This window comes from Argiope bruennichi, chromosome 3, assembly GCF_947563725.1.
Source record: "Argiope bruennichi chromosome 3, qqArgBrue1.1, whole genome shotgun sequence".
Taxonomy (NCBI): Eukaryota; Metazoa; Arthropoda; class Arachnida; order Araneae; family Araneidae; genus Argiope; species Argiope bruennichi.
The window spans coordinates 14332911-14354888 of record NC_079153.1 but is presented as its reverse complement, the minus strand read 5'-3'; the positions used below and the strand labels follow the sequence as shown (position 1 = coordinate 14354888).

The following is a 21978-nucleotide window of genomic DNA, read 5'->3' as shown; positions in this document are numbered from 1 at the left end:
TTAGCAATTACAAAAACCATACAAAGAGCATTTGAGAAAAATACCCCAAAACAATACAAACATTATATAAAATTATTTATTCATTAAGTTTTAAAAATTGGACATGGGAATCTATTGAATCATCATTACGAGTAATAAGACTGCAGTGAGTCAACAATAAGATATTTTATTGTTGAAAGTACGATAGTGTTGTCTACATAATGCAAACACACAAGCACGAAAGAGCATACAAACAAGTATGTGAGCGCCATTTTATAAATATAGATTTCAAATTTATTTGCAACCAAAAAATTGCATAAAACGGCAAGGAACACATTTAATAATGTTATTTACGCAAAATGAAATGGAAGTATAAAATATGAATATCAGATTGAAAAGTCCGATATCAAATTATAGGCTGAGCATTTAACGCAAATTAGCAAAAAATTTGTAGGAACGTTATAACAGTTTTTATTTCCTCTATACTTCGTATATAGGAAGTGTTGTAGTCCTTAAAAATTCAAACTTTACAAATCTAGTTCAGTTTAATACAATAGATTATGTTATAATGTTTGGCTACAAAGGTTCTCTTTGAGTAAGAAACTTTTGGATTCTTAGAAATTCAAGTATTTTTCAGTTTACAGAAAAATACAAGATAATTAAGTTTAACTATTTAAGAATTTGTAAATTCCTGTGTAAAAAGTAATTGCTGTTTGGAGCACATATTTAAGTATTCGCTCACTGCACAAACAATTACATTAAGAATTTGAGCCTTAGCTCAATTTAAACAATTCCCCATTGAATATGTTTCTACTATTTTTGTTTGTAATGTGAGTTTAAAAGTTGCAGGTGAGCGAGTTTGTTAAATCAAAGGATCACATTTATCTTAATTGCTAAACAAACATATATATTTGTTTGTTCTACCATTTTATATATCTCTTGGAATCATTTGCAGAATACGATATATTTTAAAACCACATTAAGACTTTTAAAAAACATTGTGTCTCAGAATATTCTGTAAATAAATCTTATTGTCTGCCACATCTATGTCTAAAATGCTATTTAATTCATATAAGGAATTTGAAGTAATTATCTAAAGTTAACTAGACAAATGCATATACGTATACAAATTTCTTTGAAAATAAATTTTTGAAATGGCATTTCTATATAATTTTTTAATGTTTGAATTTGCACCATAGATTTAAATTTATTTCAAATTATATATATATAAAAAAAAACTGATAGTGTTGTATAATTGCAATTTTGATAACATTTCTTTTAAACTATTTTAACATTGTTTATTTCAAAACTATTGCTGATTATAATGAAAAATTCGACTAAAATAAGACGATTAATTATAATTACTAGAGTTTGTACAAAACTCTTGATCGATATTATTTCAACAATGAAAGAGCCAAGGACATTGCAAAAATCTTTCATTGCATGTGAACCAAACTATAGAATTATTTGTAGTTTTTTTTCTTAACACAATAAAATTCTTTAGTGTAAATTATAATAATCTTTATGGTAGTATAAAAATTTTTATTTTACAAGTGAATTTAAAAAAAATTACTTAGCATATCACTTTATCATATTAATCTAAATATGTAGAGAATATGACACAAATATGGAACAGATTTTGATTTGACAAAAAATTGTAAATATTTGAAAAAATTTTCTTGCTAAAATTTTCAGCCAGCATCTCACTAACAGTAAACAAAATATTTTCTTTTCAACTTGGAAAAAATAAAAACTATTCAAAAATAACTTTTTTAGAGTAAGATTTTTAATTTTATAAAGAGTGAAAAAAAATAAATAATTAAATAACTTTAATAAAGATGGTGAGAAATACATAAAAAATTATTAATGAAATTATAAAGATTTATAATATAATGCTCTTAAAACAAGAAAAAAAAAACTATGATGAAAAAATATTACTTCTTTAATGTTTTTCTACATTCTATAGATTATTAAGAACATTGTCTAATCTTTATAAGAATTGCGTGAGCAACTTTTATCAATTAGCAAATTTTGTCTAAGGGCAATTTTTTCCTACATAAAACACCGCAACCATTCTTTTCTTTTGTTTTCTAGAAAGTTTTTATTAAAAAAAGAAAAAAGAAAAATTAAAAGAAGTGTTTATTACAGTTTCGGCTTATTTCAGAGTGGTTTGCATTTCAGATTTTATCTTGAACACCGCATAATCCTTGAGAATTCTCATCTGGTTGTTTTTGATACCATTTATTTTATTATTGTTTTTCAGGTGCTCATTTCAGAGTACTGGAAATTGTTTTAGTGTCAGAAATGCGGAATACCCTTCCATGTTTATCGCCTCCAGTTTCCCAAGTTAATTTGTATATTTTTCGTTCATTTTGAAATATCATAAATACAAATCCATTAATGAAACTCTAGATCGATTATTGTCAAAAATAAATCTTAAATTGTAGAATGTTAGCTCACATGAATAAGTAGCAGTAATAATAATAAGTAGAAGTAAAAAATAATATAGAAGTAATAATAAGTAGAATAATAATAAGTAGAAATAATAAGTAAAAATAATAAGTAGAATTAAAAAATAAGAACAGAAATGAAAAATAAGTTACCGAATTTCGAAATTTTTAAAAATCACAAATAGGTAATTACAAAATTTGGTCTAAATGCGCTTTAATAGATTTTTTTTTATCTTGTTGAAGCCAGAAGGGAAAAATCGCAACCTTGATGAAGGAAAAACTAACCTAATCCTCATTTGAACTCATATTTCGGGTATGAGTTTCTTTCTCTGCAGTTTTCCCCATGGGTTCTACATGTAAAATCTACAGGACCAAATTAGTAAAATATTAACTTAATATAAACAAAATTAATTTTTTTAAAAAAGGAAAAGAAATGTTGAATCCGACCTGAATACTTTCTCAAGGGTCACTATCAGGCAGGGCATGTAATTTCACGTGGATTTGGAAGTTATAATTTATTGTTTTATTTCTGTGAAACTAGTTTATCTCTAAGGCCTCAATTTCAGGGGATTTTCGGATCACAGGGGGTCAATATTTTCGGACGAATATCAGACCCCTCACATAAAAAATCCCTTGTTTGAATCCCTGCCTGAGGATGACTCTTGAGAAAGTCTTCAGGCCGGATTCACCATTTCTTTTCCTTTTTTTTAAATTCTGTTTGTTTATATTTATTTAATACTAGCCGCCTTTGGCGACCAGCCGGTTCGCCAATCTTAATGTTCGTTAAAATTTTAATAATTAAATATTTTATACAATTTCTACTTTAATAGCTTCTTCATCAAAATATTTTAAAACTTCAAATTTTGATTATCATATAATTCATTCATAATATTATAAAGGCCTTCAGTCATAACGTAATATGTATCTCTCTCATTTTCTGTTAGCACCCGTAGAATTTATGCTTTAAATTAAAGTGGAAAGAATTTATCTTCAATTAATATAATAGTATTTTTTACTGAAACAAAGTCACTCAGCGTTTAATCTTTATGGGCACTAAAGAATATCTTTTTAAATTTATGTAATATCTCAAGAGTTGGTCAACAAAATTTTCTTAGATTCATTATGAGCAGATCGATTCATTAACAATGTTTAAATTTAAATGCATCAAACACTAAGAAAATAAAACGAATCGTTTAAAATAACCGGTTGAAAACGGTAGAATTTATGCTTTAAATTAAAGTGGAAAGAATTTATCTTCAATTAATATAATAATATTTTTTATTGAAACAAAGCATTTTTTTATAATCTGATTACTGAAAATAGAGTCACTCAGCGTTTAAACTTTATGGGCACTAAAGAATATCTTTTTTAATTTATGTAATATCTCAAGAGTTGGTCAACAAAATTTTTTTAGATTCATTTATGAGCAGATCGATTAATTAACAATGTTTAAATTTAAATGCATCAAACACTAAGAAAATAAAACGAATCGTTTAAATTAAACGGTTGAAAACAGGTTTTAAAAAAACTACTTAAAAAACGATGTACTTAAAACTATAAGCATATACAAAAAATATATAACTAACATAAATACAATTTACTTACAAAAGCATGCAACTAACCCAAAAATAATTTAAATCATCCATTGATAACGTTGTCATGGCAACAATCAGAACATAATGCGCATGCGTGAATTTTCTTCGCCAGTTACGTAACGCAAATACGTGATTTTTTCTACGCCAGTTGGGGTAACGCTATGCGGATTAGAAATTTTTAATTTCCTTTATTCTGTTTTATTTTAATTCAAAAGTACTTCAGAATGAATCTGAAAGATTGATTCATTAACAATGTTTAATTTTAAATGCATCAAACATTAAGAAAATAAACAGAACCGATTGAAATAATCCGCCGAAAAATTTTAACCCTAGCCTCATTACTGTTGGGAGAAAAAAAAACTGAAGCCTTTCTCGTTTGGCGCTGGGGATAATGGAAGATTTTTTTGGCGGAAAAGTTGGCGGTGGGGAAAATGGAAGATTTTTTTGGCGGGAAAGTTAGTTTTTAATTAATAATTAAAATTCTAATTAAAAATTCGAAAAAAGAAACCCCAGGTGCACATTCCCAACCTCCAAGGTATACATGTACCAAATTTGGTAGCTGTATGTCAAACGGTCTGGCCTGTAGAGCGCCAACACACACACACACACACACACACATTGAGCTTTATTATAAGTATAGAATAGATTTTATTAACTGATTAAGTTCATCCGTGTTTTAGTAGTAGCAGCATTAGCGCTCTCTAAATACATTTGCGTCTTTTTTTAATTTAAAAAGTTATTATTTTTTTTTAGTTTGATCCAGAAATAATTTTGTAATTGAAATTTCATAATGTTTGTATTTTTGATTAATTTCTTAGAATCTACAAGAAATGTAATATCCCTTTCTTGTATAGTCTAGTAACAATTACAAAAGGTTGAATTAATCATTTGCTGATGAATGATTATTTAATAATAAGAGTGATGGAATAACAAAATTTTATATAAGTTTGCTATAAATATGAAATTTTTTCCATAAACTTTGTAGAGCATCCTACTTCTATTTTTTTTTTACTATCAATTCCATTTTGATTGAGGTGTAAGTTTTAGATTTCAAAAAAATTCTTTTTACACCTTATAATATTGTAGGATTGTACATTTTAGCAATAAATTTACTTAGAAATATGATATTATTTGAAATACAAATCAATATTTTAATCAATCATTAATTATTACATGATTATCCGAAGTTTCAAAATACTTCATATATTTAAATTGTATTTCAAGAAGAAACAATCTGAAGTAATAAAAAGACAGTGTTCTCATGTGAAAATTTCTCATGTGATAAAAGAGAATCCCAAAAAAATAATGTAAACCCATAAAGAAACAATTTATTTGAAAAACAGTAATATTGAACAAAGTAGCTTAAAACTTATAAAGTAAAAATACAGAATGTTAATTTTTATTTGAGAGATAACGAATTAAGAATTCACTTCACATTGTACTTTGATCAAATATCACGTTTTTAAAGGGCTGAATTATTCTTATCACCCATATTAATATCGACGATTTACACTTTTTGATACTTAATTAATTAATTTAATTTATAATTAATATGAATTTTAAATAACGAGTTGCATATAATGAACAAAAAATCATAATTTGTGAATAAATAAAGAACAATTTTAAGAAATAAAACTAAATAATTTGGAATGTGCTACTGTTTCAAAAAACTAGTGAGTAAAAAATGTTAATAGAACCTATCATGTGTGAGAAATGTAAATAGTAGCATAATGAATATACTAAAATAAATTTATTATTCAAGGTAAAAATTTTATGCAAATTATAATTTAAAAATACAAATGTCTTTTTAATTGTAAAGTTGATCTTATTATACATATATGCGTATATGATGAACGTAAAAATGCCACATAATGCCTAATTTCTGACTTGCAAGTTCTATATTTGCTTGAAAATATTTAAAAAAATTATGCTTACATTTATTTAAAAACAAATAAAAATTTGAATTTTTTTCAAAATGTTAGTATTTATATATTTATTAGGAGACTTGTACTCAATTATGTTTTTTAATATACTTTGTGTATTCTTGGTGACAATTCAAAATTTTTATATTTTCAGAACTGAATGAACAGAAAAAGTGAAAAAATAAATCAATGAAATTTAGCTCCATTTGCGATAACACATTTATCACTGAATTAAACAAAAACATAATTAAAATATTAATCCTTAACTATGGAGGTGAAAATTTAGGACCTTACTAGGCAGGTGCAGTCTTGGGGACCGCACTTTCTTTACACTCAAATTAAATTTTTCAATGAAAGTATTAATATGGAAATCTGTAAGTATATTCTGAAGATATTTCTCTTGAAATATAAATATGTTTTAGAAATGTTTCAAAACTTATTATCATTGGAAAAAGTAAATGCGTTGGAACATACATTCTCTTCTCAAATTACATGTTACAACAAATAATATTCTTGACAAAACATGTTACTTATTATTTTTAAAACATTTTTTTTCCTAGTATACAGAGGTATATAAAAAACAACATAAGGGAAAATTCTGCAATTATATGAAAAAAATGACAATGGTTAAAATTGACCTTTTTTTTTTTTTTTTTTTTGCATCATTGGTTTTCGAGGGTATTTTAAACAGGTTAAGTACGAGTATAAAAATTAGCCTATAAATTCTATAGCTATTCCATTTGGTATATTAATATGTTTTAGAAATTTTTCAAAATACATTATCACTAGAAAAATTAATTATATTTGAACATACACTTCAGAATCAGCAGAATGAGAACTTTCATCGAAAAAATGTGTGTACAATTATCCTCAGCACTAAAATAATTTTCCGCTGCATTTAAACATCTCTGGAGCTCAGCTTCATAACGAGGATCAGTAGGTTGGATGTTGTTTTGAGAATCAAATTTTAGAGCCATATGCCTTGTATAAAACCGAAACTCTAAAAGGGAGGTGCGGTCTCACAGACGTAGCGCTAAGGAATAACTGAAATATTTAAAAAAGCATTCTTTGAAACCGGCTGATAAAGTGCACATGTAGTGAAGGTCACGAAATAGGAATCTACAAGGTCAATCTATTCAAATGAGTTAAAAATAGAATAGGGATGACCGAAAGTCCATCTTTAGCTATCTGATAGACCACATCTAACCAGTTAAGGGTTAAATATTGAAAAGTAGAAATTATTGGATATAAAGGTTTTAAATCCTATAATCTTATTTTTAAAAGCTTTTAAAATCATATTTTTATCATCATATAAAAAAAAAATAGAAAATCATACTTTTTAAAAATCAGAGAACACAAACGTTTGAAGCCTGAAAATAATAATTTTTGGAAATAAGCCGCAAATGATTTCTTAACAATATTATTTTTGAAATATCCATAAAAACTAAAAATATGATAAAAAATAATAGAAATTCGGGTTTACTTGGAAATTTATTTGTTATTTTTAATAAAAAATATTTTTGTAAACTAATTAAACATATTTTAATAAAAAAATTTATTTTCAAATCAAAAAATAATGGTAATATTCTTTACTGGAGAGTTTTTTTTAAAGGTAGGTTGAAAAATGTTTCAGGTTTTAAGTAATCGTAATTTTCAGTTCCTTATTTGCTGCCCATATATTTTTACTCAAATCATGATTTTGTTGCCAAATGTTAAAGTATATTTTATATCTTATTATTACATTTGAAACATAACATGTATTCGATATGTTTTATACTAAATGTTATCATATTTCCATTTAATAATATTTATGACAATGCAGCTCCCTGTAAATTTACCAAAAAAAAAAGTTTTTTATTATGTTTAAACTATTATCAGATATTAACTGAAATAAAATCAGGAATGCTAAAACAAAATTTAAACCACATTATTACATCTAAAACATAAAAGGGGTGCTCAAATGAAAAAGTACGAAACTACACTGATATGAAGACTTTATAATGAAGTAATAAATGAAGACTTTATTCAAAGTATATACCATAGGCCTGAACACAACGGTCCCATTGATTAACGAACCGAAGGATTCCTTATTCTCAGAATTCTTGTGGCCGTGAGGACACTCAGCGTTCTTGAGTTCGTCGTTGAAGCGCTTCCCTTTCGGATGTTTTTTCAGGAGATCAAACACATGAAAATCGCAGGACAACATGTCCGGGCTGTAGGACGGATGGTCGAGCTTCTCCCACTTGAACTTGGCCAGTTCCCCGTGTGTGACCCTGTAGACGTAGGGACGCGCGTTTTCATGGAGATGAACCAGACCTTCCGTAAGTAGTCCCGGTCTTTTTTTTTTTTTCTTCATGGACTTGCTTAGTCTTCGGAGTGTCTGATACTACATATCAGAGTTAATGGTTCTTATATGCTCGCCATCCTGCCTTCACATGCATTGCCACGTCAATTGAACGGCGCTATTCTTATAAATAGCGCCGTTCAATTTGCTCTCTCCTGCGCATGCGGGCGCTCGCGCATGCTTCGATCTTGCATCCCTAGATGTACGTTTTCCCATAGTGGCATAAGCAAATATGTTACGTTGTTACGACGTTTCGTACCTTTTCATTTGAACACCCCTTGTAACATGTATTTAATATTTAAAGTTTTTGTACTTTTTTGTGATTCAACTATTTTTATTACAATTCAGTTCCGCTAATTTCACACAGAAAAATAAATTTCTTTCTTTTTTTTTAAATTAGCAAACAATTTTTTTTAAAACTTGAACTAGGGAATTAACTGAAGGAGAAATCAGGATACATTTCGCCGTTGAAAGCACATTTCGAAACAATCCCTATCAATAATTTGTTATTAAGCCAGCAAAGTATTCCTTCTCTGTAGCAATAATATAATTATAAATCAATTTGTTACCATGTTATTTCAGTCCTTCCAAGTCACAGCACGTCCCAGATTAAATCAAACCATCATCCAGTTTTCATATACACGCCCTCAACGAAAGCAGTACGCTTTCACAAACATCTCTTGAAGTATGGGGTTATAAAATTGATATGAAATGGATATTAGTAATTAGGAAAGGGCGAGTAAGTAATTATTCACAGTTGCAGTTACAAATTTCATTACGATTAGTTTAACACGGAAATAATAAGGAAAAGAAATGGGATCCATAAATTGGCTGCATTTATGGGCGGTTGTAACCTCGGTGCCGAGGCCCGATATCTAGCAGCGATGAATAATGTAGAAACTTGAGATAAGCATTTGAATAATTAAAGCTGCGACAAAATTAAAAGAAACTGGGAGCTGAAGCGATGTATAATTAAATGTTACAAGATAAAATATCATGTAGCCATGGGGATAGGAGCTTTTATTGTGATAATTTTCACCGTGCTTAAAAGTAAAATGATAAAAAAAAAAAAGGAAAGAGAGTGGAGTGGGTATCCATGAAAGATGGTGGTTTCGAGGAGGTTGCTCTCTGATAAAAGCTAAAGGACACCCTATGTTCAGATTCTATAATATGAGGTGCATTAATACTATCGAATAATTACTAATTTGGCAAAATAATGAATGGTAATTTCATTTTGAATATTCGATCTTTGCTCAGATTCGTCGTAATTCTTGAAAGCTGGATAGTTCTAAAAGGGGTATTACTCTATATATTATGGACCAGATGAAATCCTAAATATCCTCTGAAAATGGAAATACTAAAGTAAAATCAGGAAAGAATTTCTCCCCTTTTGTAGGGTTTTAAGCTTTTAACTCTTAACTGGGGAGTGAGGTATCTCAGACCGCAAGGGATGGATTTTCGGTCATTCCTATGCTTTTCGTAGCTCAATCGAATGGATTGACCCTGTAGTATCTTGTTTCGTGACCATCATTATACGTGCACTTTTTCAACCGATTTCGGTGGATGCTTTCTTAAATATTGCAGCTATTTCTTTGCGCGATATCTGTGAGCTCTCGCCTCCCTTTTAGTTTTCCAGTACTATACAAGGTTTACCAAGTGGTTCTAAAACTTGGCCCTCGAAATATCATCGAATCTACCTATCCTCGTTATGAAGCAGAGTTCCAGAAATTTTTAAATGAAGTAAAAAGTGATTTTAGTGATGAGGATAATTATACAGAAGACATTTTTGATGAAATTTCGCAGTTCACTGATTCTGATATGGTTGTTCAAATATAATTAATTTTTCTAGTGATAATGTATTTTGAAAACATTCTAAACTATAATAATATATCAAGAGAAATATCTACAGTATTTAGAAACTGATTTTTATACTACTTAAGCTGTATGTTTAATATGAGCTCGAAATTCATGCTACGAATGTTCACAAGTTCTGCGTAGAAATGATGCTGATAAAAAAAATTGGTCAATTTTACCCATTGCCGATTTTCTCTTTTATTTATAAAATAATTTTTGAATTTTCTACTATACTGTTGTAACTGTTGTAATATTCTTTGTTGTAACCTGAAATTTGTGAAGAAAATCTATGTTTAAACGCAATTACTTTTTTCAATTCTAAAAATAAATGTGTTTTAGAAATTTTTAAAAAATTCTAAAACATATTTTTATATTAAGAAAAATATCTGCAGGATATATTGGCTGATTTTCATACTAATACTTTCATTAGAAAATTTAATTTGATTATAAAGAAAATGCTGTCTCGTAGACCGAACCTCTCTAGTTAAGTCCTAAATTTTCAACTCCCCAGTTAAGAGTTAAGATTACTCGTGACCACATGTTTTTTTCTCCCTTCGTTTGGAATAATATCTGATATTACAAATGCAATCATGCACCGGAGAATAAATCAAGAGTCAAATCATCACACACACACACACACACACACACACACACACACACACACACACACACACACACACACACAAAAGACAAACTATTGTTGTACACATTTTTATCTAGAGAAATTCAGGTCAAGATGAAACTTGGTGTATTAGTATTATAATTTTAAGATTTTCAAGTATTAAAATATATGAGAGCACAGCCAAACAATTCTAAGTTTTTGCGAAGCTTATATGTGAGTAATTAGGCACTATCCATCCAACAGCAAAGCAGTATGAGTGGTAATATAGTTGCTTGCCAACCAGATGGTAAAGGTTCCTGCACTATTTTTTTTATCTATTTTTAAACAGATAATTGAAATTAAATTGCCTTCTAAAATATTTGTTTAAATATTAAATATGCTTATCCATAAAGTGGTAATTCATCCGTATTAAAATAAATGATGGATAAAATTCGATTTTTAAGAAGTTAAATAATTATGGAAACAATAATTATAACTACGATTGTCAATAAAAATTGAATAAAATGCTTATGTTATGGTATCAAAATAATTACAAAATTCCATTCTAAATTTACGGAACCGGTTAGAACCAAACGTGATGAACAGAGCAGCTGTTAACGTATTGAATGCTTAAACTGTTTGCTTGAAATTTTAAATTTGTTTCTCAACAGATCTTCTAATGGAACGATGTTTTGATGAATATACAAAATCACTGTTTATTTACCCTTTGCACTTGGATGGTGCTTCTCACTCATCATTCGAGATGGTGCAATATTTTGACGTTTTATATATTTATTTTTAATTTTGATATTTAAAAAATACCTGAAAATTGCTAAGAAGATGTAGATTACTTTTTTCGCTACAATTCAACTTAAAATTGTAATAAATATTATTTTTCCATAGCAGTAAGCAAGTCCTTATATTAGCTGAATAATTTAATTTGTGCTAAATGAAAAATGCTTTTTTTTTTGTTTCATGTATTCTTATTGCAATTATAATTCTGGTTTTTACATATAATAAAAAATTAATAGATGCTGAAGATTTTTAAAATTTACTGTTAAAAATTACACGCAGTCTTTTTCTTTCTTTCATGATGAGAGTCCCTAGCTACCATTATTCTGTTTCAAAATTAAATTTTAATTATGATTAAAATTTCATACAAATGAAAATTTAATTAACGAATTAGTATATTATTGTACTAATAAAGTATTTGTGAACTGTAAAATTATTAATTACAAAATTATAAAGAATTGAACTCTGATCAAATACTGGTGGGCAAGTACTTTAAAATACATACTGCCTTGCCACTGTATGAAAACAACAATTTACAAGCTTATAAACTACGCCAAAAGTTTCAAAGATATTTCCTTGGCACAGTATTTCGCTTTCATATTTTAATGCATGAATATCCAATAATATTGCATCAATATACAGAGTATTATACCAAAATGAATTTCCCAACTCGTATCTTCCCCTTATTAATATCGACAAACTCTAAATGACGTGTAATTCTGTATCGAAGCTGATGTACAATTTTGTAACAGACCATTTTCTCAGGCATTGTACAGTGTTTGAGAGTTTGTATTAAATTTTGAATGCAAAGCTGGAAGCGTTGTAATCTACTTGATCGTAGAGTATCTATATACCCTTCAAAATTTGACACCAATTTAATGGTTATGTCTGTTGGCAATAAAACACTGAGTACATGAGATTTAATTTAAAACATTCGATGTAACAAAAATATGGGAAAAAATGATATAAATTTATGATTATTAAATTCAAAACATACTTTTTATAATAATTAATCTTAAATTATTTTTTTATTCTGTGCTTTATTTTATGATTGAAATATTCAAATAGAAAAATTAATATGTGGATTGATAAATATAAGATAAATTTGCCTAACTTAGTTCATCTGATCAATTGTTTATTACACGTTGATGAATAACAATTTTAAATTTTTAAAAAATGAATTAGATTTTTTTATATTTATTTTTGCATTAATTTTTTGTATTTATTCTTAAATTAATGGAATTACTAAGAAATCAATTTGAAGCAGGAAAAATTGCATCATGAAATTATCTCATCAATCCAATTTCTAAATGTGGACAGCTAATTTCTTTAATCATAATTACAACAAATTAATTTGTAATTCACAATTTCGCAGATACATTTTTATTGTCCCAGTCATAACATTTGAGTTATTAGATCATTTCTTCTTCAGACTTTCACTCTTCATATTTTCCAGCATGATACAAAATCTTTAATTTTGGTCTTTCTCCATGTAGAAACATTGTACAAGCAACAGATGGTCAACATTGTACAATATTGTGTCATATTATTTTACATTATTCAATATAAAACAGTATTATACAATATTGTGAAATTCGCTTAATATCATACTAAATTCTACAATAATGTGTGCTACTGGAGTTTGATTCAAGATTTTGTGCCTTTCATTCCTTTTATCGTTTCTTTAACAGTTTTCTTTCACTTTCAAATTTATAAAGATTACTAGATATTTTAAATGTTTTCTGGCCTTTTCTATTTGAGACAATAATTTGTACTACAAGCTAAGCAACTTATATATTTATACAAAAATAGGTCCCAGTTTTTAACTATTTTAGTAAATTATATCCCAACACGTTTTCTCTCAAGAAACATTATAGAATATTTTTCAACTTACATTAAAATATCATTAGAAGTATTAATCTTTAGTTAAAATATTTGTTTGATGATATAAAACTGTAAACTTGCTAACTAGCTGAAGCTACATAGAGTTTTGTAATATAAAAACTTTCGCATACCACATTGTATTTTTATATTCTATTATCTTTATGTTCTAGTTTTATATCCCAAACACTTAATGAAACTTCCGGTACGATAGAAGATCCTATTAAAATAAGGCAACATTTCTCCTACATAAATTATGTAATATGGGATGGAGAAGCAGGCAAGATTTGTAATAATAATTTTCTAGATGCGCTCTGCAACTTATCAGCTCTATGAGAATGTATTTTTGTTAAAAGCAGAAGGCAATTTAGAATTATACATTCTTGTAATTCTTAGAATAATTCTTGCAGCCTTTGGAATTATAGAAATAACGAAACTCTAGTCTTTAAACATTCCATTACGCATAAATGTAGAATGTGATGGTCTAAACATTCATAATGAATAATATTTCTTCATGTAATTAATTTCAATTAATTTCTTTTTTTCAATTGTCATACGCACCTTGAATTGCTTAGAAAAGAATTTCAAAAACCAGCGTTGGGGAAAGTTTCCAAATTAACTTCGGAAATAGAAAACAAAAACCAGAGAAAAGTAACCCTCATCATACGAATAACTATTCTAAGAAACTTTTTAAAGCATATGAAATGAATGCATTCGAAAAGGTAATATATCTATAGAAACATTGTTTCCAATATTTTTCACGTTCTTCCCAATATTTTTCACCTAGTATCTAGCAGGCACATCTTCGGTCATAAACTCCAATTATCGGAGTTTGTTCAATTCCATCTGTCCCACCGGGGAAAAGATTTTTTTTTGTACTTGCATTCTATTTTTCGCCATTTCATTATTTTGTGATTCTCTTATTAATGTTTCTTCTTCTTCTTCTCTTTCTTTTTCTTTCTTCTTTTAACTTAGCAGTCGAGCTCAGTAACCCCAAGGGAATAGAAACTCTCTTTCTTTCCAAAAACTTTTTGAACCCCTTATCAAGCAATAACTCTTCAATGGAACACGATCCATTTCGTACCAGCATATTTTATTTAAAGATTGCTGCGAGTTCTTTTTTTTATATAAAAGTAGTTAATGGCATAAGTCACAGATGAGAGTAAGATGTTTTGATATTTTTTGGCTCCTTATTGCCGCGAAACTTCTATTAATTGTTATGGGTAAAGTCTTAAAAACTTTTCATTTTATTAATTAAGATGCTAAATTATTCTGATTTGCGTTTTTTGCAATCTTTTCTTAAGAAGAAGATGAAACTGTTTTATTGTATTTTTCAAAGAAGTTGTATCAGTTTTCTAAGCAGATAGTTTGTGTTATTTGTTTTATACAAAATATATTTAACCCTGAGCCGTGAGATAATTAATTGATGTGCGCCATTAAATAAAAGGGTTCCCTAAAAGAAAAATGGATTATTTCTTTAATTTATCTTACGGAAAAAGCAGTGTTTTGATTAAAAATTTTTTTTCTTAACTTATCTTAATAATTCCTAATTGCTGTCATCTGTATAATTTTATCTCATTTTATATTCGAAATAGAAGCAATTTTTCCACTAGCAATAAATTATATTACAACTGGAAAACGTATAGCATTTATTTTCTGAATGGATATTTTTAATTAATTGATCTTCATATATTTGTAATATAAATATGCATGATACAGTTTTTATCGTTATAAGCATATAATATTTAGTTGCATCCGAAAACTGGAATAGCTTTTAATTTCCAAGTAACTATTTATCTAAATTTAGTGTTGTTATTATATTTTTTTCCCTTTTTATGAACATGGCAGATCTGTAATAAAAATACATGTTTCATATCTATCGGATTGTATAAGAAATCATCAATTTCAAGCACATGAGTATATAGAAATTTATAATTTGTATATGATTTTTTTGTGTAAATTACTTCATTTATCAATTTATATAAAACAGTGTACATATTTACAATGTAGTAAATATCATAACAAAACATTATTCATATGTTCAGTATCAATTTATATACCAGACACATGGTAATTTATTATAATGGTATCAGGTACAATGATCTGAAATTGATGAAAGGTTAGCAAGATATATTTTGAAGCAATTTTGAGTGTTGGAGCAATTTCTTAGTTCATCAACTTGTACAATAATGTTAATGTTTTTAAGTACTTTTAAACTTTTGTCCATTGGAGGCGGTGCCGATTCATTCATCAATGATTCAGAATGCCTTATTTAACACAATTATTTTTTTCACATTCGCTTGCTTTTCCAAAATGAGTTCACTTCATATTAATTACATAATACCAGTAAATGTGAGAATACTTTGATTCGAAACTCAGGCTTATTTATCGTACCCTTTTCGAAATAGAATGAAATCTACCCTTCCATATGAGCAGATGGTCGCGAATTACCTTTCACCTCTAGATTGCAGCCATGTGCCTGAAGATGCCTGAGTCAAGGTTTAGTAGAATAAGGTGAGTTTCAGGCCCCCTTGAGTTAATAACATCACATAAGCCAATTTAGATGCGAAAGCTTAATATCATTTTACAAAATATCTTTTAAAGTGGAAGAACGTTTTCAACAGATGCTTGTTATAACTAAGGAAAAAATGTGCTCAAAATCTTTTAGTTTGTAGAGCGAATAGATGTATAAGCAAAAGAAAAGGTACTTCGATGGCAGTGCAAGTAATGCAGAAATATAAACCTATCTATAACAACATGGAAAATCAGAAACAGGTATTCTTCTAATCTCTTATTTTCCTCTTTTTTCTTTTCTGCTGTAGTAATGTCTTTATTTTTTCATCATTCCACTTTAATATTGTACAGAAAATAAACACTTGCTCAACCCTTTTTTTACTGAAATAAACTTACTGAGCTGTACCGAACTTCTAGAATAAACACTTGATGAATCAGAAATCAGCGTTATGGGAAGGAATACTTATTTAAGAGAGAGAACTGAGGAGGTTTGAGTTTCATTTTTTCGGTTCAACATTTTTGTTCTTAATTTTTAAGAAATTAGATATTTTAGTATTTGGCATAGATCGTAACAATGTGACATTGATAGAAGTAACAATGCATTAAAAAATCTTTTGCAACACTAAGTTGAGTTTTGCTATTGACAAGAACACATGAGAAGTAGGTCCTAGCTCAAAGAAAATGTTTGTTCCTTTGTTGCCAAATAATAACAAAACCATCAAATAATATACATATTTATTTCAACCGAAACCAAATGATTCCAAATTCTACTTACCTACAACTGTGACAAGTATGGCCGAATGTCTTGTTCTGGCCTTCTTGAAATCAACTCTACAACGGTATATGCCTTCGTCGTCAAGGGATATTCTATCAATCTGTAGGACGGCTGGGTGTTCTTTGGCACTGAAAAAAGATCTACCAGTCAGTTCTTCGGAGGAAGCATGCCTGGCCTGGCCTAGCTTTCCTCTTCTGGCATCCAGGCTGTAGATAGGCATGGCTATTTCATCCTTATACCACAATACAAGATAAACCTCGTCATCCGGTATTGTTGATTGTATGTCACAAGGTAAGTTCATGTGTCCTCCAGACACTGTTTTGTATGGTACAGGAATTTCTGAAAAGAAAATGCGTTTTTTTAAAACAAAATCGTAGATTAACATAAAGTTAATCTATGAAAATATAATTTTATAAGAATCACCGATGCTTATAAATAAAAAAGAAGTGATTCATTCATGATTCAAACTTTTTACTGAAAGTAAATGGTGTTACAAGGTTTTTAATTAGTAGGAAATGCAAATTATATACGTTTTAAAGATTCTTTTAATAATTGTAAATATATGATTTTATTATCTTACGCCTTAATCCTCATTGAGTACGGAGTGCACTAATAAGTCATGCTCCAAAATCTTTAAACCAATGTCCAGTTTATATATATATATATATATTCATAATTGCTCCCTTACATGATATTATTAAATATATCAGTCAATCGCGGTTCATGAAACAATTCTGGATTCTCATAAACTGAAATGCAATTACCGATTTTCAATTTTAGTTTTTTTTAAACAAAATGTTTTCTCTGTTCTGATATTAAGTGTTCAAATGTTGTGTTAGGTTTTCAGTTTTATTTTACAAAATTTCTATATTCTCTTCCTAACTACCTTGTGCATTTTGAATCTTATTCCAATACGGAGAGTTTAATTGAAATAATTCAGATAGTTTAATTAGCATTATGCAAATTTATCACACATAATATTATGATTTATTATGTTACCTATACATTTATACAGAAATTTATTTGAAAGTTAATACATACAGAGACCTACAGTTAATACATCTAGTTATATCTGTACAAAAAATTAATTGAAAGGTAAAAATATTTTTTTAAATCTTATGCGTTTCCAAGAAATAAGTATTTAAAGATCGTGTTACGATTCTTAGTTTCATTCAATAAAATTTCTATATTTTCTTATTAACTGTTTTGTGCATTTTGAACACTGATCAATATGCTAACATTAAGATTAATTTATCACATAATAATATTTATTGCTGTACACATATTTTGAAAGTTATTAATGTAAAATTTCAAATAATTTAAATATTTTTTTCAGAATATCATAATATTTATTTCATTGTGATTTTAAGTATTTTACTAACAGCAGTTATTTTGAATGCCAAAAATTATGCAAGATAAAAGTGCAAAATAGTTTTAAAATAATTACGTATCTTGCTTTTAATTATTAAATAAGAGATTAATCATTTATATTTTTTTTTAAATTTGTAATTTGTTTATAATATTTTTCCTAACAAAATACAGGTACTTAATACATAATATGTAAATAAAATTTACACCTGAATTATTTGCTAAATACTAATCCCTACTCTTTACCTCATCAGATTTAAACAACTAATTAACGTTATTTAAGGTTCTAATCACCACATTCAACATTTTTCAAACACACAATAGAATTAAAAATTCATTGGCACTTCAATTAATATATATTAATTACATGAATTTAATTAAGTTCCCAGGATGTCTAACTTGTACAAACATACACGAAAAATATAACTAGCCTATTTTTATCTTTAGCCATAAAATAAACTTTGGTTGAAGGAAAACTGTGCGTTATTTTTTTCTATGGCATAAAAGTGGATTACGCGGTTTAGCCATTAAAATTGATGACACAGCATCTGAGAGATAGCGTCGCGTCGATAAGACAAATTCTATCCCAAGAATAATTACTCAACCTTATGCTTTGGGTGAGGAAATGAGGGTTTTAAAAGTAGTCTGAAGATATAAATGATTGCCTGTCAGGCTAGAATATAATCCATAATTAATTGCGACAGGTACAAGCATTTGGATATAGATCTGGTTTCATGTTTCGGCTAAAAATAGATCGCCAAATCGTTAGCTAGAAGTATTTGGCTTTCATCGTAGACGAGAAGAGTGAAAAAAAATGGCTAAATATTATCCTCGGCCGCATGCTATTGTGGTGCAAGAGTAATGGTTATTTAATCACTCTTCCTGTGTGAGGAAATAGGGGGCTAGGATAATTTTTCTGAAATGTGTGGCATAAATATTCGAACAAAGTTACATGTCATTAATTTCTTAAATTTCTGCTAACAGATAAAAAAAAAATCTGAATTTATGGAGATTTAAAAGTTTCGATATAGTTTTCTGTAATGTAGCATTAAATTTACTTTCACTATATGGAATTATTCTAAAATTGTATTCTTTTTAATATGAGTGTTATTTGTTTTTTCGATATCATTTTAGCAAATATTTTTAACCAAAGATAGAAAATGAATGCAAGAAGTTTACAATATTTATTAATATTAATTAGAATAAAACTTGGCCACTTTTACTTATAAATTAAGTCTTCAAAAAATTTCTTTATAGCGATAATCAAATAAGGGAAAAGAACTGATCATTGCTGCTAAGTGCAAGTAAAGTTTTGTTTGAATTGGAAGAAAATTGACTTGTCGAAAAAATAAGTAAAGTAATGAATAAACTTACAAAAATGTTTTACAAACAATATTATATATCAATTCGTTTAATAAGAAAAAAGAATAATTAATTTCCTTCAATGATTAATTGAATAATTAAAGAAAATTATATTCATAATTAATTATAGAAATCAGCAATTAAAATATTTCCGCACATACATATCATTGAGAATTATTCTTTGATTTATAATGTATTAAAACAAAATAAAATCTCTTTTCAAAATTATTGTCAATTCTATATTCGAAACAAACCGAAGTCCAAAGATTTATCCATATTATAAAATACTATTTAATAAAGTTACTACTTTTTTTTTACTTTCAAAATTATCAAGGCATGATCTCAAATTTAAAACGCAAATATTTCAATTAACTCTAATTACAGAACTAAATATATAGTTATTTCACGAGTTTATTGAATAATGTTTTATCCGTAAATGAACATAAAGAAGAGAAATGACGTGGAAATGAATTTTATGGAATGAAACTAATTGCATATAACATTTATCTTACAGAAATCACAAATTTTGATTATTTGGAACATAAACCTTTATTAAGTTATAGGAATTAAAAACAAAGTCAATCAGACTTGAATTAAAAATCAGTTTCTGATAACTGAAAGCATTTAACATTAATAATATTGACGCAAGCACTTTTAAGCATTTTGTACTAATTCGAATGTTGCTAAAGCAACAAATCATCAAAACCTTTCTTAAATAAAACCTGAAAAATGATATTTCTAATTAAGAATTTTAGATAACATTATGGAAAGTTTATGTCAAATTTTGTATCATTTGTTAATTTTTGTATTTTTCTATCTTATTTAGTAACTCATATTTATAATTAATCTCTTTCTAGAAATCCTTTAGGCAGAAAATGTGTTATAAGTTAACTAGAGTAAAATAATTATCTCAAATGTTAATTAATCAATTAATTTCTAGGAATTCTTCGTCACTGAAATCTTAATTCATATTAAAAACTTGATTGTGTTAAGTAATATCAGCTGTTTTAGATTAAAATTATTTATATTCGTAACTAATAAAAACATATTTGTTTAGATAATAGTTTTCCTTCAACTATTTGAAGTTTATTTTGAATCTTGTATAGAATGAACAAATTTAATAAAATAAATAAATAAAACTCTTTTAGTTTCAATAAAATTTTATAAATTATCTATAAAGACAGGAATTTAAAAAAAAATATTTAAATTAAAAAAATATTAAATTGTAAATTTCAAACAGAATAAAGCATTATTATATGAAAAAAAATTAAAAATATGCATCTGCAAATATAAATTCGTAATATTCATAATTCATTTTCAGTACGTATGTGTTAAATTGATGGATTAGTGTCATATTTCCATTATTTTTCTGACATCAACACATCCGAAAAGATACTGTATTACTCAGGAACAAATTTTTGTAATTGTATCCTTTTAGAATATTGCTTTAGATTCATATTTAACATAAGTATTGAAATAATTTTTTGTATTAGTCAGTTTATAAATTTATTTTTTAATAGACTCACGCCACATCTATTTTCTAGTTGAAAACAAACTTATGTTAAACACGAACATTTTATGATCAATTTTAAACACTCTTTTTTTTTTTTTTTTTAATATTTTTTTCTGAGAACTCGTATAATTTATGTATAATTTTCATTGCAAAGTAGAAAATAGTTACAATAGAAAATGTTTCTAAGTAACTATGTACTAAATTTAAAGCGTTATATAACTATCATTTCAAAATGTTGGAATTTTTAATATATTATTTTATTACTCATAATTTTATACATTATAGGAAAGACAAGATAATTAGACAATAACCTGAATATATGGCAAATCTAGACTGCATATAATGTTTATGAAATTTTACATATTTCAATGAATATCAGTGAATAAATTTTATTCAATAATATATTTAATGAATAAAATGAATATATTTTATTTGCATAATATTGTATTACAAATGAAATAAAATGAATTATGCAATGATATTCATAAAGAGTGTGGCGTAATTTTATAAATAAATATCTGATGACCCATATTTCTCCGACTAACTGAATCAAGGATAAAAGCAACAAACTAATGTCTACATACTAAAATAACATACTCGTCTCATACTAACAGACTGCCTTAAATAGTGTATTTCTTACTGATATCAGTTACTGATAACCAAGATAATTTTTTTTATTAAATTTCAATTTCAGTAATTTATATTTTTGATTTATCCAAACTCCATTGGCTTCCAGTATTTTTTCGGGTTACCTAATTGTTATTATTTCAAATTTTGAAAATAATATAACTGCGAAAAATAATTAATTTTGAAAAGAATATAAACTGGCTATCCAATTATTTTAAATTTTTTAACGTATTTAAAGTATCATTTGATTTCTATATGATAAAAACACGACTAAGAATATTTTGTTTTATTATGATGGATTTATTTTGACAATAAGGAGAATTGCTTCAATTCCATAAAATATATAACAACTTATTGCTAATGCTACCTAATATTTTACACAACAAGCAAAATCAAATATT

General features: G+C 27.2%; 1 protein-coding gene across 1 annotated transcript in view; it reads right to left on the bottom strand.

The window, feature by feature from the left end:
- LOC129963375 (nephrin-like) overlaps positions 1–21978 on the bottom strand; it is a 557730-nt gene that overhangs the window by 175731 nt on the left and 360021 nt on the right. The window contains exon 2 of the mRNA XM_056077710.1: positions 16708–17046. Coding sequence (XP_055933685.1) covers positions 16708–17046 — 339 coding nt within the window. The remainder of the gene's footprint in view (positions 1–16707; positions 17047–21978) is intronic.